General features: G+C 43.4%; 1 protein-coding gene across 4 annotated transcripts in view; it reads right to left on the bottom strand.

Moving 5' to 3' along the window:
- wbp11 (WW domain binding protein 11) overlaps window positions 1-16118 on the bottom strand; it is a 46423-nt gene that overhangs the window by 5952 nt on the left and 24353 nt on the right. For 2 of the 4 annotated variants that reach the window (XM_069907689.1, XM_069907692.1), the window contains exons 5-11: window positions 10938-10969; window positions 9206-9299; window positions 8507-8703; window positions 5217-5350; window positions 2544-2743; window positions 2218-2424; window positions 1089-1190 (exon numbers count right to left, since the gene is read on the bottom strand). In XM_069907689.1, the coding sequence (XP_069763790.1) occupies window positions 1089-1190; window positions 2218-2424; window positions 2544-2743; window positions 5217-5350; window positions 8507-8703; window positions 9206-9299; window positions 10938-10969 (966 nt within the window). Of the gene's footprint in view, window positions 1-1088; window positions 1191-2217; window positions 2425-2543; window positions 2744-5216; window positions 5351-8506; window positions 8704-9205; window positions 9300-10937; window positions 10970-13012; window positions 13087-14835; window positions 15121-16118 lie in introns of those variants that run through there. The other 2 variants (XM_069907693.1, XM_069907690.1) reach the window with 2 other exon arrangements.

The raw sequence follows: 16118 nt of genomic DNA, 5'->3' as shown, positions 1-16118 counted from the left end.
ATTGATCCAAAAGGAACTCAATCAATCACACCCAGTTGCTCCTTTAATCAACACCCAATCTTCAAACTTCACACACTCAACAAAACCAATTATTGTAGGTGTGAGAACACTATTCAAGTGATTCTTGTTACCTCTCTAACATTAGTTTTAAATAAAATACATAGACCCGAAATTCTACAAGATTCCAGTCTCCAATTCTAACAATCAGCAGGAGACAAGAAGTGAATGGGATAAAAATGCACATATTTAAATGAAAACACCTCTGTCGAATAGTAATTATAATTAGTCTGAGACATATCAGAATATAGAGCTCTATGGTCAGCTCCTGCATCCCTACTTGAAGTTAGAACACAGAACACTACAGCAAAGAACAGGCCCTTCGGTCTATTGTGCCAATCTAGATGTTTCTACCAAATAAAACTGAACCCTCCCAACCTCATAACCCTCTATATTTTTTCATCCATTTGCCTAAGAGTCTTTTAAATGCCCCCAACACTAGGACTTTCCCAAACTCACTGGTCAAAGGATCAACAGCAAAAGTTCCTTAAGTAGCTGCCAAGACGACTTGGACAATTAATCTGCACACCACCATCTGCTTTATCCCAATCTGAAGCAGCATGGCCCCTCAGTGGAACATCAGTGTGGATCTACACTGCCTCCAAGGAAGGGCATTTGTACTCACCAGCCATTCGAAGCATCATGGCCTGCAGTGGAACATCAGTGTGGATCTACACTGCCTCCAAGGAAGGGCATTTGTACTCACCAGCCATTCGAAGCATCATGGCCTGCAGTGGAACATCAGTGTGGATCTACACTGCCTCCAAGGAAGGGCATTTGTACTCACCAGCCATTCGAAGCATCATGGCCTGCAGTGGAACATCAGTGTGGATCTACACTGCCTCCAAGGAAGGGCATTTGTACTCACCAGCAATTCGAAGCAGCATGGCCCCTCAGTGGAACATCAGTGTGGGTCTACACTGCCTCCAAGGAAGGGCATTTGTACTCACCAGCCATTCGAAGCATCATGGCCTGCAGTGGAACATCAGTGTGGATCTACACTGCCTCCAAGGAAGGGCATTTGTACTCACCAGCCATTCGAAGCATCATGGCCTGCAGTGGAGTCAGCTCCTTCAGGTTTTTCTTTTTCTTCTTGCTCTTGTCCTGCACGTCTGCAAACCGCACAATGCGACCTACGGAGAATATATTCCATTAAAATATTTCAAAGGTTTGGTGAAAAGCAACCAAAATGAAATCAAGCCATAAAAAAGAACCACCAAATCCCTGTTTTTTTTCCCAAATGGTTTGTAAGTAAATTTCCACTTGAGCTTTGAGGAAGGATGGACACAGTGCAGAGGAGGTTCACCAGGTTGTTTCTAGAGATGAAAGGGTTAGCCTACGAGGAGAGATTGAGTTATCTGGAACTGTACCAGCTGGAATTTAGCTGAATGAGGGACATAGCCTCAAGGTCCAGGGTAGTCGATTTAGGACAGAGATGAGGACGAAATGCTTTTCCAAAAGGGTAGTGAATCTATGGAATTCCTTGCCCATTAAACCACTTGAGATGACATCAGTAAATATATTTAAGACAAGGGTGGATAGACTTTTACATACTAGGGGAATTATGGGGAAAAGGCACTGAGGTGAAGATGAGCCTATTAGATCAGCCATGATCTCATTCAATGGCAGAGCAGGCTTGGCGGGCTGAATGGCCGACTCCTGCTCCTATTATGTTTTTGTGTTCTTTTGCAGTCAACGTAAAATGAACGCCTAGATATCAGACACTTGCAAAGCAACAGCTCCAGGCTCAATTTTCAGTTAAGTACCCATTAGTGTGTATTATTGAACATGGATTCATCAACGAACTGGAGCCCTTATATACAGTGTGATGTAGATGTTACTACAAAGCACAGTCAATTCCATCATTCCACAGACAACGTGAAGAGAACTGAGAGCACTACTTAACACAAATATTTAATTTTTTTTAAAAATTTAAACATAAAGCACTGTAACAGGCACTTTAGGCCCACGAGCTCACGGCGCCCAATTGACCTACAACCCCCGATGTGTTTTGAGCCCCTAGGTAAGACCCACACAGACCTGGGGAGAACATACAGACAGCGCGGGATCCCAACCCCGGTCTCAATTGCTGGCGCTGTTCTGGCACTGAGCTAACTGTGCCACAATGTGAAATCTATCCATCAACGACCCATCATGCACCTGGTTTATCATCATCCAGGTGGTCATCATCTTCATCTCGATGGCGGAAATCATCGTCTTCATCCTCAGTGTCTTTATCTTTTGAATCATCGCTGTCATCGTCCTGATCCTCTCGATCTCCAGCTTGATCCTGTTCCATGCCATCATTGTAATCATCTCCACTGTCCTCCTCCTCCTCCTCCTCCTCCTCTTGCATATCCTGAATAGCTGAAAGGCAAAGAACCGGAGCACTGCAGAATCATTCTCAAAATAACACCATCGTACCAGAGCAACACAAGAGGACAGCCACAAAACAGGTCCATCAGCATCTAAATAAGATGTCTTACCTATTTCAGGATCATATACATTATCTTCATCTTTTCCCTTCAGAGGTAAACCTGGAGGAGGGCCCATCCTGCGAGCATAAAGTGCTAACACCTGTGGTGGTGGAGGACCCGGGGGAGGACCAGGTGGTTTCTTACCAGGTGGCAAACGCGGAACCCCATAGGAAGGAAGGGGCACGAGGGTAACAGGTTTGGAGGGTGGTCTGTAGAACAGAAACATCATTATGGCACTTTCCCACAAAAGACCCACTAAAACTAAGGCACTTTGTATTGCTCAAACCAAATAGATGTCTGCAATTCCAAGTACTTAATATTAAAAACATTTCATGCCCTTTTCATCAACTTGTCTCATTAAGACAGACATCCAGCACTGTCTGTAAGTTGTCTGTCCATTCTTCCCGTGTCTGCATGGGTTTCCTCTGAGAGCTCTGGATTCCTCCCACTCTTCAAAATGTACCGGGGGTTGTAGATCAATGAGATGGCATGGGCTTGTGGGCCAAAATGGTCTGTTACCATGCTGTATGTCTAAATTTGAATTTAGAAAAGCTTAATGTGGGAAATGAATTACATCCTCACCCTCAAATGCTGATTGAGCTTAGCAAGTTCCCGCAAGACAGCCTACAGCTTAGCTGATAATTGTGGGTAGATTGACCGGGTCACATTTAGCCAGATTGGATTTGTCCAACGTTTTTTGTGTGTGGGGCATACCCGGGCCCTACTTGCCATACTTAGATGGCTTCAAGTGTATCTTTCATACGCTTGCGAGTAAGTTCGCAAACCAAATGGAAAGGGGAGTTGTGGTTGCCGTCAAGGGACATGGGGCAATCCAAGGAGGGGAGGTTCATTTGGGGTTAAAGGGTTATTGCTTGTGAGGATTGTTGGGGTATTTCATGTCTAAAGCGTGTTGTCATATATTGAGATTAAAAAGGAAAACTTAAAAAACAGTAATGGAAAAAAAGGGGATGGAGGTGGTGAAGAGGCAGAAAAGAAGTGAAAATAAAGATACAAGATGGCCACGTTGGACTATATGACTATAAACATTAACGGAATATATAACCAACTTTAAGTGTATCCCATTGGAAAAAAAAAAATCACATATAATTTAAAAGACAAAGTTTCAATGTTTGAAAAAACCTGGGAACCATATATGGAACATAACAGAAAGAGCAGGCCTCAGACCATCACCACCTAAAATGATAAGAAGATAAACATGATCAGATTTCATGTGTGTAAGTAGATGATGCGTCTTTTTTGTTTGTATTCCTTTTGTATAAAGATATTGTTTTATTGTATTTTATATGTTCAATATTTACTGCTTTTGGAGGGGGGGTGGGAAGGGGAAAGGGAGGGATGGGGGAAAAAAAGAGAAAATGTCACTGTGAATATTTAAAGAGATGTATCTGTAAATATATTGGTTGATATGGTTCATAGTGCAATAAATAAAGAATTACAAAAAAAAGTGCATCTTTCATGAAACAACTCGAGTAGAGGTGTAGCTAGTTCTGGAGCACAAGTCTCTGGTAGGCGTCTGGTTCTTCAGCCCTTACAATATTCAGCGTCCCCCAACTATTTCCTGATATCACATGGAGTGCATGACATTGGTTTAAGACTGTGTTCTTTGATGGTTAGGATAGCAAAAGGAAATCAAAAGGAAGTATTCTGGCTGAACACAACTGCTAATTTTTTGGCCTTTTACGTTCACAAGCTAGGCCCTATCTTCATTGAGGATGGACACATTCTTGGTACCTCCTCTTCCAATTAGCATTGGAACTGTCCACCTTTAATATCTGTCTATGTTTGGCCTCCAAGCCTTGACCTGGAACATTAAATGTATGATTGATTGGCTGTCTGTTCCATGCTGCTTTCATTGGTTTAGCATGCAAGTGGTCTTGTACTCCAGCTTATCATTGTTAAGTATGTCAGGCAAATCCTTCTGCACTTCTCACTCAACTGAGGTGGATTCTCCAGCTTCAAAATCATAGCATGTCATCCAGGTGATGACAGACGTTTATATTTTGACAGATATCTAAGCCACATCCAGGTTCTGATGAGCAGCTAAATGTGAAACACTAACTCCGTTTCTCACGCCACAGACCACTTCCACCATTTTAATTTTCATCTCCAACATTTGCAGTGTTTTGCTTTTGGATTTACAGGCTGTTAAAACAGTGTTTATGGATGCTTGAGAATCACAGGAAATTACCTCTCGGCTGCTTGACTCTCAGACATATCCAGTATCAGAGCACAAACTAAACAATACTGGCAAGGTCCAGGACTTTTATCTTTGTTTAAATTTAAATTTAGACCCACAGCACAGTAACAGGGCCTTCCAGCTCATGAACCCGTTTCACCCAATTAACCTACAACCCCCGTACATTTTGAAAAGTGGGAGGAAACCCACACAGACATGGGGAGAACATACAAACTCCTAACAGACAGCGCCGGATTTGAACTCCGGTTGCTGGCGCTGTAACAGCATTGCACTAACCACGACAATAACCCTGCTTAAGTGGTTGGATTGTCAGTCTGGCCCTCTCAACAAACACTGTTTCCCACTGCATTAAGATACTAGAAAATACTCAGCTGTATATCCAAAGTTATAATGTTTCTGGCTTTAAATATTCCTTTCTCACCCACTCGTCCAAGTTTTTCTCAAGCAATGTCATTACTGCTCACCCATAAGCTGATGTTTTCTTCAGTATGGATGGTGGCTGGGCTCCAGGGAGGGGTATGTCCTGAATCATGATGTTTGATGGTGCATGAGGCATATCTGGCAGTGGAATACTCTCCACCTCCACATGTTGGGCATTCTGTCAAACAAGCAGACACATTCTTACAAAAGGTTCCTCTGGATTGTGTGTTTCTCTCAGGATTTTCACAATCCTCCGGCACGAAAGGACAACAATCTTTAACGCACATTATTTTGTTTGCTTTGAGAATTATTTTACTTAAAAGAAACCCAATGTGAAACTGTCAGGGTTTCACCACCAACTGCCTGGCAGTTCCAGAGATCAGTTTGAACAGTATTCTGAACAGTTATCCATCAGATTGTTTTTCTACCCTGGTCAGATGACCAGATCGAGACACCAGAGACAGCAGGTGCTGGAATCCGAAGCAAAGACAGACTGCTGGAGGAACTCAGCCAAGTGGTAGATGTAAGCAGACAAGGTGGAGTTAGAGGTGGAGGGGGCAATAAGCAGGGATACAAAGGTTACCAGTTTAGGAATATGATCATGGGAAATGTTAAAGGAGAGATGAAGGATAGTTGGAATCAGATGAGGGAGCGATCCATCAGTGACATGCATGGGAACCAGGATGTGAATGAAAATGGGTGGGGGGGGGGGGGTGTGGATATGGAAATGGAAACAAAAATGGAAGGACCGGGGGTGAATCAAACAGAAAAACGGATGGAAACACAGGCCTAAAGGTTGCATGCAATTGAAAAAGTGAATGGGTTGTAGACTACATAGGCAGGATATGAATAGTTGAATAGTGACAATGGAGAACGGTGAGGATGAGGATGGACAGGTCAACTTGAGATTGGAAAGAAAAAGTGAAAAGGCATGCAACCAGAAGCTTAGGATGGTGACTGCAGGCAGGTCACCTAGTCTGCAGTTGGTCTCACCAACATAGAGGCAGTCACATCTGGAACACCAAGTACAAGGACAAGATTCCACAGCAGCTTGTGTTTTGACCCAGAGGACCAGATAAATAGCTTGATGTTAAAAACTCTGCAAAAAGCAGAGGAAAGTAATACAGGTTTCATTGGGATTCTGTTCCTGAGAACTGTTTGTAAATTATTTTTTCTGTAAGTCAGAAATGAACAATTTCATTGCAAGGTGATTAACATGAAAGCGGTGTCGGGTCACTCATCTGAGTGCTACTGGTACCATGTAACCCAGTTCTACCTGTCGCATGGTCAGAGATTAAACCGGCTCCCCCAACAGGCTTGCCTGGTGCAGAGAGTGGCTAGAAACCCTGCAGGATGAAAAACAAGACCTGTCAAAGGGCAGACGAACCCTCTTGTAGGGTCAACAGCCAGCTAAGCAAACATGTGCCACGAAGCGTGAAAAGAGCATCCCGTGCATCGAAGCTTGGTCTGGCCATTCACTGCAACAGATCTTCCTCCAGCCGTCTTGGACCTCACCATGCTGCTGGATCCAGGAGGTGATGTTGAGAGGATCTGTGCAACCCCCTACTCACCTAAAATCCATTTATGCATACACTGTTCCTTTCTCAGGAGTTGCATATAAACCCCACAAACTGACTGAAAAGAACCATCATCATCTACAGGATGCATAGCCAGAAGAACATGAATGTCACACATCCAATATGAAGTTTCAGATATCATTTCACAAATATCAATAGGAGAGATTGTCTTGTCAGTTTCCAAAGCAAATCTCTTGAGTATCTTCTGGCCATGAACTGGCTGTCTGTGTTTTTACACAGACCATTGGGTCAGTTTGATTCCTCCAGGGAGGCTTTGTGGAAACAGTTTTTGAAGACTGATTGCTTTTTGAATTAACAAGTTGCTACCTCTGTTCTACAACTCCAGAATATGATTTTACTTTGGTAACTAATTTTCTTATCTTGACAAATTCTTTTAAAAACTAATGCATGGTCAGATTTCCAATCTTCTGTAACTATGGGAACCCCTGTATTATCTTCAGGGACGGCATTAGTTCAGTAAACTCCCTCGTATCCAGCTCCTGTAAGGATTGGTAGATGCCGGATAAGGGAATTTCCCGGTTGCTTGAGACTGCGTGCTGTGTGAATGGAGAATTAACGGCGAGGCATGCCAATTTTAGACGCGTATTTTTTTTACCCATTTATTTTCTGCAAATTCTTTTGCCTATTGCTTGAATCCCAGATAACAGGGCTTTAACCAAACATGGTCTTCATTTCAAATACACAGCTCATACACCAGTCAATTCCTTGTCACTTAGAATGGGCACACGAGATATTCTGACAATGCAAGTGAGGGCAATGGAGGGAAACGGAGAAATGCACAAAACTAGGGTCCAAAAAAAAGGAAATTAAATATGGGAATGACAAGTACAAAGCTCTCTTTTCTTTGGCTTGGCTTCGCGGATGAAGATTTATGGAGGGGTAAAGGTCCACGTCAGCTGCAGGCTCGATTGTGGCTGACAAGTCCGATGCGGGACAGGCAGACACGGTTGCAGCCGTTGCAGGGGAAAATTGGTTGGTTGGGGTAGGGTGTTGGGTTTTTCCTCCTTTGTCTTTTGTCAGTGAGGTGGGCTCTGCGGTCTTCTTCAAAGGAGGTTGCTGCCCGCCGAACTGTGAGGCGCCAAGATGCATGGTTTGAGGCAATATCAGCCCACTGGCGGTGGTCAATGTGGCAGGCACCAAGAGATTTCTTTAGGCAGTCCTTGTACCTTTTCTTTGGTGCACCTCTGTCACGGTGGCCAGTGGAGAGCTCGCCATATAACACGATCTTGGGAAGGCGATGGTCCTCCATTCTGGAGACGTGACCCACCCAGCGCAGCTGGATCTTCAGCAGCGTGGACTCGATGCTGTCGGCCTCTGCCATCTCGAGTACTTCGATGTTAGGGATGAAGTCGCTCCAATGAATTTTGAGGATGGAGCGGAGACAACGCTGGTGGAAGCGTTCTAGGAGCCGTAGGTGATGCCGGTAGAGGACCCATGATTCGGAGCCGAACAGGAGTGTGGGTATGACAACGGCTCTGTATACGCTAATCTTTGTGAGGTTTTTCAGTTGGTTGTTTTTCCAGACTCTTTTGTGTAGTCTTCCAAAGGCGCTATTTGCCTTGGAGAGTGTTGTCTATCTTGTTGTCGATCCTTGCATCTGATGAAATGGTGCAGCAATTAAAAATATCACTATTTTATGGTAACCTTCAACAGAAATGAAAAGCGGGAATATTCCATATAACAAATTTACATGTAAACATTTCTGAATGCAGACAAAGGCTCCAACTCATCCTCACCTTGACAGCATCAAAGAACTGGCAGAGTTGGGATCGTTTCTGTTCATATTCGGTCTCAAGCTTTCGCAGTTCCTTATAAAAATCTGTATTTTCCTTCTCATACAGACGTAGAATTCTCTCAAAAGTCTCTCGGAGCTTTTTCCGCTTATCTTTCAATACTTTCTCATTGAGCTGGGGTTGCTGAACAGGATTGAACTCTGCAGAATATTGGAGGGAAAGGTCATCTCACACTGGCATACCAATCCAACGTCTTTGCACTGAAAGAATCGAGTATCAAACTTGCACATGAAATACCATCAAAATTCTGTTGCAAACAAAAACAATGAGCCAAACCCCATCCTGACAACATGATGCAGCCTTGTGGTCTCCTGACCATGAACCAGATGTATACTGATCAGATTTTAAAGTTTGCTGTTTATTCTAAATAAAAACTAGCTGGAACATTAAGTCATCCAATAAATAGAGCCAGATACTCAAATTTTAATGGGAATTAGACTTAAATGGCATGATAGTTGCTGTTGAGAATGAAATATTAGGGGTTATATTGTGATATCCAATCCAGCTGTCAATCTCACTCCAAAAATTAAATTGGACAGTAACATAATTAAAATATAATGGGGTTACCCAAATATCTTAATATATTCTTAATAAAATTGTGCTGTACTTCTTTGCTGGAATATTTTACCAATTGTTCTTTACCCATTTCATCCAGTTTCTCCATGTCCTTGATTATTTGTTTGGGGTCCTTCATCTTGAGCACAGCTGCCCGCACCATCATTCGCTGCTTCTTGTTCTGTTAAATACAAAGCATCATTTAACATGGAATCTACTCCCACAGAAATTCAAATGATTTGAAGATAAATTAAAAAAAACATTGCTGGAAACTTTACTGAACGAACACAATGAGGAGCCAAGAAACCGTGCAGCTGAAACTATCCACTGGATGGTCTTTTTAAATCACCCATCTCAATCACTCTTGTTTCTCCTCTCTCCATGCTACGATGGCAACTGCTTCTTTAGATTTTCCTTTCTTTCAACTCAATAGCTACCAGAGAGAAAATTAGGACAAAGTGCTTTGTATACTTTATATCACAAAGGTAAAGGTACATAACCAATGAACCAGGCACCTGCCATCCAAACACCTAATTCAGTTTGTGAAGGTCGCCTTGTCGGTAGCCAGAAAGTGTATAGCGGTCACGTGGAAGTCCGTCTCCCAACTAAATATTACATGATGGAATATGGAAATGCAGAGTTGTATTCCCCTGGAGAAAATCACATACAATACGAGGAAGAAATATGGTGCTTTCATTAGGATGTGACAACCTTATATACAATGCATTGGTGCGCAGATATAATTATATCCCTTCTGAATAAAGGAAATGCAACAATCCATGCCAGTAGTGAAAGGATTGAAATCAGTCAAGTGGGTTGTGGCACAAATAACGTGCTCTTGTATTTTGTTCCTTAACTTTTTTATTTTAAGTTACTTTGGGTTTTTCTAAAGTTCCCTTAAATGTTTTTGACTTTAACAAAATGCTGTTCTTTGTATTTGTTTAATTTATATAATATTTTCTTTGTTGTATTAGGGTATGGGAGGGAAAGGAGAGGGGTGAGGGAAAAAATAGACCCTGTATGTTATGTACTATTGTAGAAAGAGATTGTGTTGTTTGTTTGACTTTGTGTGAGTCTTTGAAAATCAAAAGTAAAATATTCAAAACAAACTAGGCGCCTGCCTACATTTTGTCCATACTTTGATGAAGGGCTCAAGCATGAAATGTTGGTTCTGTTCCTTTATCTTTGTCGTATAAAGTTTGACCTGCTGAGTTTCTCCAACATTATGTTTTAATTTTATTTAGACATACAGCTCTGTAACAGGCCATTTCAGCCCACATGTCCATGCCTCCAATTTACCCCCAATTAATCTACAGTCCCGGTGGGAGGAAACCAGAGCCTCTAGAGAAAACCAGAGAACGTACAAACTCCTTAAGGACAGTGCAGGATTTGAACCTCAGTCCAGTCCCAATTGCTGGCGCTGTAAAGGCATTGCGCTAACCACTACGCTTACCATACCACCAAGGCAAGTGATTAGCCCTGCTTGGAATGACTAAGATTCACAAAAGGTTCTTCATAATAAACCCATCACACAATCAATGGAACATTATATGAAGGGTTAAGAATGCAAACAATTAAAAAATGAGAGGCAAAATTTCTTTCCAAAAGTTTGAAGAGACATGTCAACAGGGCGAGAAGATTAGAACTACTGTTCACCTGCAGGGAACATCCTGACAAGGCCTGCTGAGCTGATAGGTCCACGGCTTTAATGAAGTTTAATATTTAATGTCATTGCTCCCTTTTCTGACCAAAAATATTATGGCACATACATCATGCAAAAGTTTGTATTACATGTATCCTATGAATATGCCCATCTTACCTTTTTTAATTCCCGCTTCCTGGCCTCTTTTCCTGTTTAATAAAGATAAAGAGTGCGAATCAGATTGGAAGGTGAAAGGAAAAGAAAAAAACAATCCCCCTCATAAATTTTCCAGAGCAAAATCTAATTACCTTTCACAACCTCAAGACATCCAACAAGTTTTAAAATCAGTTCAATTATTGAAGTACAAATCGTTGTATTATAGCAAAACAAACCTAATGTAAGCGTAGTGGGGACAGTTGCTGCGGTGAAATGGATCAGAGATCAATCCATAAGAGTGGCAGAGAGGATCAATGGAGTGTCCCTTCGCCCCCTCCCCCATCGACTTGATCTACCGGGACCATTGCCTGAAGAGGGTGCAGACTCGAAAGGCCAACATAGCCTGTTTCCGCTCCGTAAATGGTGATATGATAGTTTCTGAAGAGCATGCTGCTAAAATCCCATAATGTGACAATGAGCACACCAGCTATTTTTGTGAAATTAATCCAGAAAATGACAGAAATACACTAAACATCAGGCAGAAATGGAGTTGGTATTTCAGACCAAAAACCTTTATTTAAAAATAATGCACAAATGAAAAGTCTCTGAACTCAAGCATTTGCCTCTTTTAAATCAACTTCTGAGAGAGACAGACACAGACAGACCAGGAGACACCACAAGAGACAGCACTGAGCAAAAATTTACAAATAATTAATTGCCATATTCATACAGCACGGAAACAGGCCCTAAACAGTCCCTTGGGTCCAACGATATCCAAAAGGTCCCACCGACCTGCATTTAGCCCATTTCTTAAAACATTGCAATATCACCTGCTTCAACCATCTCACCACCTCTTCAATAGTACCACTTCCATGCACTCACCACCCTGGGTTAAAAAAAAGTTACCTTGGGTTCCTGTTAAATTTTTTCCCCTCACCTTAAACTTATGACCTCTGGGTATGAGAAAAACTGGCTTGGCTTAGGATAGAACTATATAAACTAGAGGAAAATGTTTCTGAACACTTACTCTATAAATGGAATGAGAAACTAGTGCAACATAACAATTTACCAATTGTACATCATATATTAAAAAGATGATAATCTACCAAACATCAAATATGTTACTAAAATAAATCAATTAATTCCTTTTACAATGAATAATATATTTTTTAAGGAATGGTCAAGAAAAGGAATTACAAGAATAAAAGACTGCTTTCTGGGCAATACTCTATTGACATTTGAATAGCTAAAAGATAAATATGAAATATCCCATGGCTCAATATTTTCATATTATCAATTAAAAACATATTTAAGGTTGCCTGAAGTTAGTTACTTTGAATATTTAATTACAGACATTTTGATAGTCAAAAAATTTATTATAAATATGTATATCAAATTACAAAACAAGGGAAAAGATGAGGTAATGTACAGACCCAAACAACGTTGGGAAAAAAGATTTAAATATACAAATAAATAATGAAACTTGGATGGATCTATGCGCGCATACCATGACTAACACAATAAATGCTCGGTATCGGATGATACAATATAACTGGCTCCATAGACTATATGTTACACCTCAAAAATTAAAAGAATGGAATCCTACACTATCTGATAAAAGTTTCCATTGTAAACAAGAAATTGGTACAATAGTACATTCAATTTGGACATGTGCAAAAGTAAAATACTTTTGGGAGGATTTAAATTCAATATTAAATCCAATTACAAAAAATAAGATACCAAAAGACCCAAAAATCTTTCTGTTAAGCAATATAAAGGATAAAGAGTTACAATTAAAATTAGATTGATCTCAAAAATGATTTAATATGATTGCATTAGGCAGCAGCAAAAAATGTATAATGATAACTTGGAAAATGGAAACACCTTTGAAAATACAACGGTGGGACATAGAAATGAACAAGTATATTCCATAAGAAAAAATTATCTATAATTTAAGAGACAATTACGCTCAAATATGAACAAATTTGGGACCCATGTATAGTTTATTAGTAACTGCCAATTTAAAACCTCCAACTCTTAATGAGACATGTTATACTTATGGAAAGAGTGAAACATGTACTATTTAGATGACACACTTTTTCTTCTTTTCTTTCTGCTCTGTTTCCTTCTTTTTCTATAGTTAATTGGGGGGGGTGGAGAGGGAAGGGGACTGGGGAGAAAATGGTAAATGTCACTGTGTACATACAAGTACTAAGTCTGAATATATCTTTATTGATTTGGTATATTGCGACATTATAAATAAAAACATTTTTTAAAACATGACCTCGGGTTACTGATTCCCGTTTGGTGGGCAAAAGACTCTGTGTTCATCTAATCTATTCCTCTCGTGACTTTGTTCACCTCTATGAAATTGTCCCTAATTCTACACTCCAAAGAATAAACCCCAAGCCCCTACCAATGTAAACAACTTACCTACTTCTATTTTATCTACGCCTTTCATAATTTTTTGTTTCTATAAGATCCCCTCTCATTCTTCTAAATTCTTGTGAATATAGTCCCAGACACCTCAATCTCTTATCATACATTCACCCCTTCATCTCTGGAAGTGCAACGAAAATCTGCAGATACCATGGTTTAAGTAAAAACAATGCAGGAGAAACTTAGCAGGTCAAACAGTGTACTTTATATAGCAAATATAACGATACGTGACCAATGTTTCGAGCTTGAGCCCTTCATCAAGGTATAGAAAATAATGACAGCAGGTGCCCCAACAAACTGGGGGAGAAGCACAGGCCCAAAGGCAAGAGGTAGTAGGTGCATAAGGGAAGGAGAGAGGGCTCTGTGAATACAGAGGGAAGGGGTGGAGAGCTAAGGCAAAGAAGACAAGGGGGAAGGGAGAATGGAGAGTTGGTTAACAGAAACTGGATGTCAATGTTAATATCATTCGGTTGGAGAATGCCCAGACAAAAAATCACGTTTTCCTCCAATTTACAAGTGGTCTTCCTGGGATAGTACGAGGCCATGGACAGATACATGAGTGGGAGGCAGAATTGAAGTGGTTGGCCACTGAGAGATCTCTCTCCCTATGCAGACAGAATGAAGGTGCTCAGCAAAGCGATCTTCCAGTCTACACCTAATCTCTGTGATACAGAGAAGGCCACAATGGGAGCACCAGATCACTCCCACGGATTCACAAGTGAAATATTTCTTCACTTGAAAGGACTGTTTGAGGCCTCAAATGGTGGTGGGGGAGGTGTGGGTGCAAGAATGGCACTTTCTGTGGCCACAGGGGAAGGTGCCAGAGGGGGGCAGTTGGTAGGGAGGGATCAGTGGATGAGGGAGTCACGGAGAATGCAGTCCCCATGGAAAGTGAAGAGGGGAAGATGTGTCTAGTAGTGGGATCATGTTGTAGGTGGCAGAAATTACAGAGAATAATGTGTTGGATGCGGAGGCTGGTGGAATAGTAGTTATAGACAAGTGTTATGTCTGGGGGTAAAGGCAGATGAGTGGGAAATGGAGGAGATGTGGGTGAGAGCTGAGTTGGTGGTGGTGGATGTGAAAGAAGCTGGACATTTCAGACGATCTGGACTGGAGGATCTCATCTTGGGAAGATGCAGCAGAGACGGAGCAACTGCAGGGGACTGACTGGGTGTCTGCCTACATGTTGTTCGTAGCTTGATGAAGGGCTCAAGCCCGAAACGTGGGTGATGTCCCTTTATCTTTGCTCTATGAAGTTCCCTGTGTGACCCAGCTGAGTTTCTGCAGCATCGTTCTGACTTATTGGAGATTAAGAGGTTCAGCACCAGCTGCGGATCCTAATGCGTCAAATTAAAACCGACCGAGCCTTCTTTGTCCTGACGTTTTAATCACAATTCAGTTTCGCTTTTGCTGCGATCCCCAGGCCTAGGCCCCAGGCCTCGCCGCCCCCGACCCTCGCCTCGGGCTCCCCCGCACTCACGGGCCTGGTCGGTCGGGTTCATGAACTTCCCGCTCTTGGTGGAACTGGTCGACCTCCGTCCCATGTTTGCACCGCCTTCTTCCTCCCCCCCACCGCCGAAATAAGTGTGAACGCGGTCCGAAAACAGCCGCAGCCTCAAGCAGCCGACCTGGCCGCCATCTTTAGCTTAGCAACGACCTTTACCCCGATCGCTGTTTCTGCTTCCGGTTGAACCGCCTCGACGCCGATGTGACGCCACTGATTATTTACACTCGTGATCTGGCCCCGCCCAAGGCATCAGGCCTAGTTCTTGGCTCAGGATGCCTGTGGTTGGGTTGGGTTGGGGGGGGGCAAGGGGGCAAGCGGGAACCCCCCCCCCACCACCACAGAGGGACACACCTGAGGTCACATGTGGGCCAGGCAGCATTAACACATTCGTATAAAAACCACACAGTGTATACTTGTAAAGAAACTTTAAAAACTGACTGTGCAGTACAGAGGAGGGGGGGGGGGGAGGAGGGGGAAGGGGGGGGGAGGAGGGGGAAGGGGGGGGAGGAGGGGGAAGGGGGGGGGAGGAGGGGGAAGGGGGGGGGAGGAGGGGGAAGGGGGGGGGAGGAGGGGGAAGGGGGGGGGAGGAGGGGGAAGGGGGGGGGAGGAGGGGGAAGGGGGGGGGAGGAGGGGGAAGGGGGGGGGAGGAGGGGGAAGGGGGGGGGAGGAGGGGGAAGGGGGGGGGAGGAGGGGGAAGGGGGGGGGAGGAGGGGGAAGGGGGGGGAGGAGGGGGAAGGGGGGGGAGGAGGGGGAAGGGGGGGAGGAGGGGGAAGGGGGGGGAGGAGGGGGAAGGGGGGGGAGGAGGGGGAAGGGGGGGGAGGAGGGGGAAGGGGGGGAGGAGGGGGAAGGGGGGGAAGGAAATCACAATAAAGTGCAGGAGTGAGAGCCCTTAAATGAATTTGTTGTTGAGGAGCCTGATAGTGGAGGGATAGCAGCTTCATGAACCTGGGGGTGCGAGTTTTAAGGCCTCGAATGGTGGTGAGGGAGGTGTGGGCGCAAGAATGGCACTTACTGTGGCCACAGGGGAAGGTGCCAGAGGGGGGCAGTTGGTAGGGAGGGATCAGTGGATGAGGGAGTCACGGAGAATGCAGTCCCCATGGAAAGTGAAGAGGGGAAGATGTGTCTAGTAGTGGGATCATGTTGTAGACCTCCTTCCCGGGGGGGCAGCAGCGAGAACAGAGCGTGTGCCGGGTGGTGAGGGTCTCTGATGATCGCTGCGTTCCCTGTAGATGCTCTCGACGGTGGGGAGGGTTTTG

This window comes from Narcine bancroftii, chromosome 13 (assembly GCF_036971445.1).
Source record: "Narcine bancroftii isolate sNarBan1 chromosome 13, sNarBan1.hap1, whole genome shotgun sequence".
Classification (NCBI taxonomy): Eukaryota; Metazoa; Chordata; class Chondrichthyes; order Torpediniformes; family Narcinidae; genus Narcine; species Narcine bancroftii.
The sequence above is the reverse complement of the archived record's forward strand: the minus strand, read 5'-3'. Positions and strand labels throughout refer to the sequence as shown.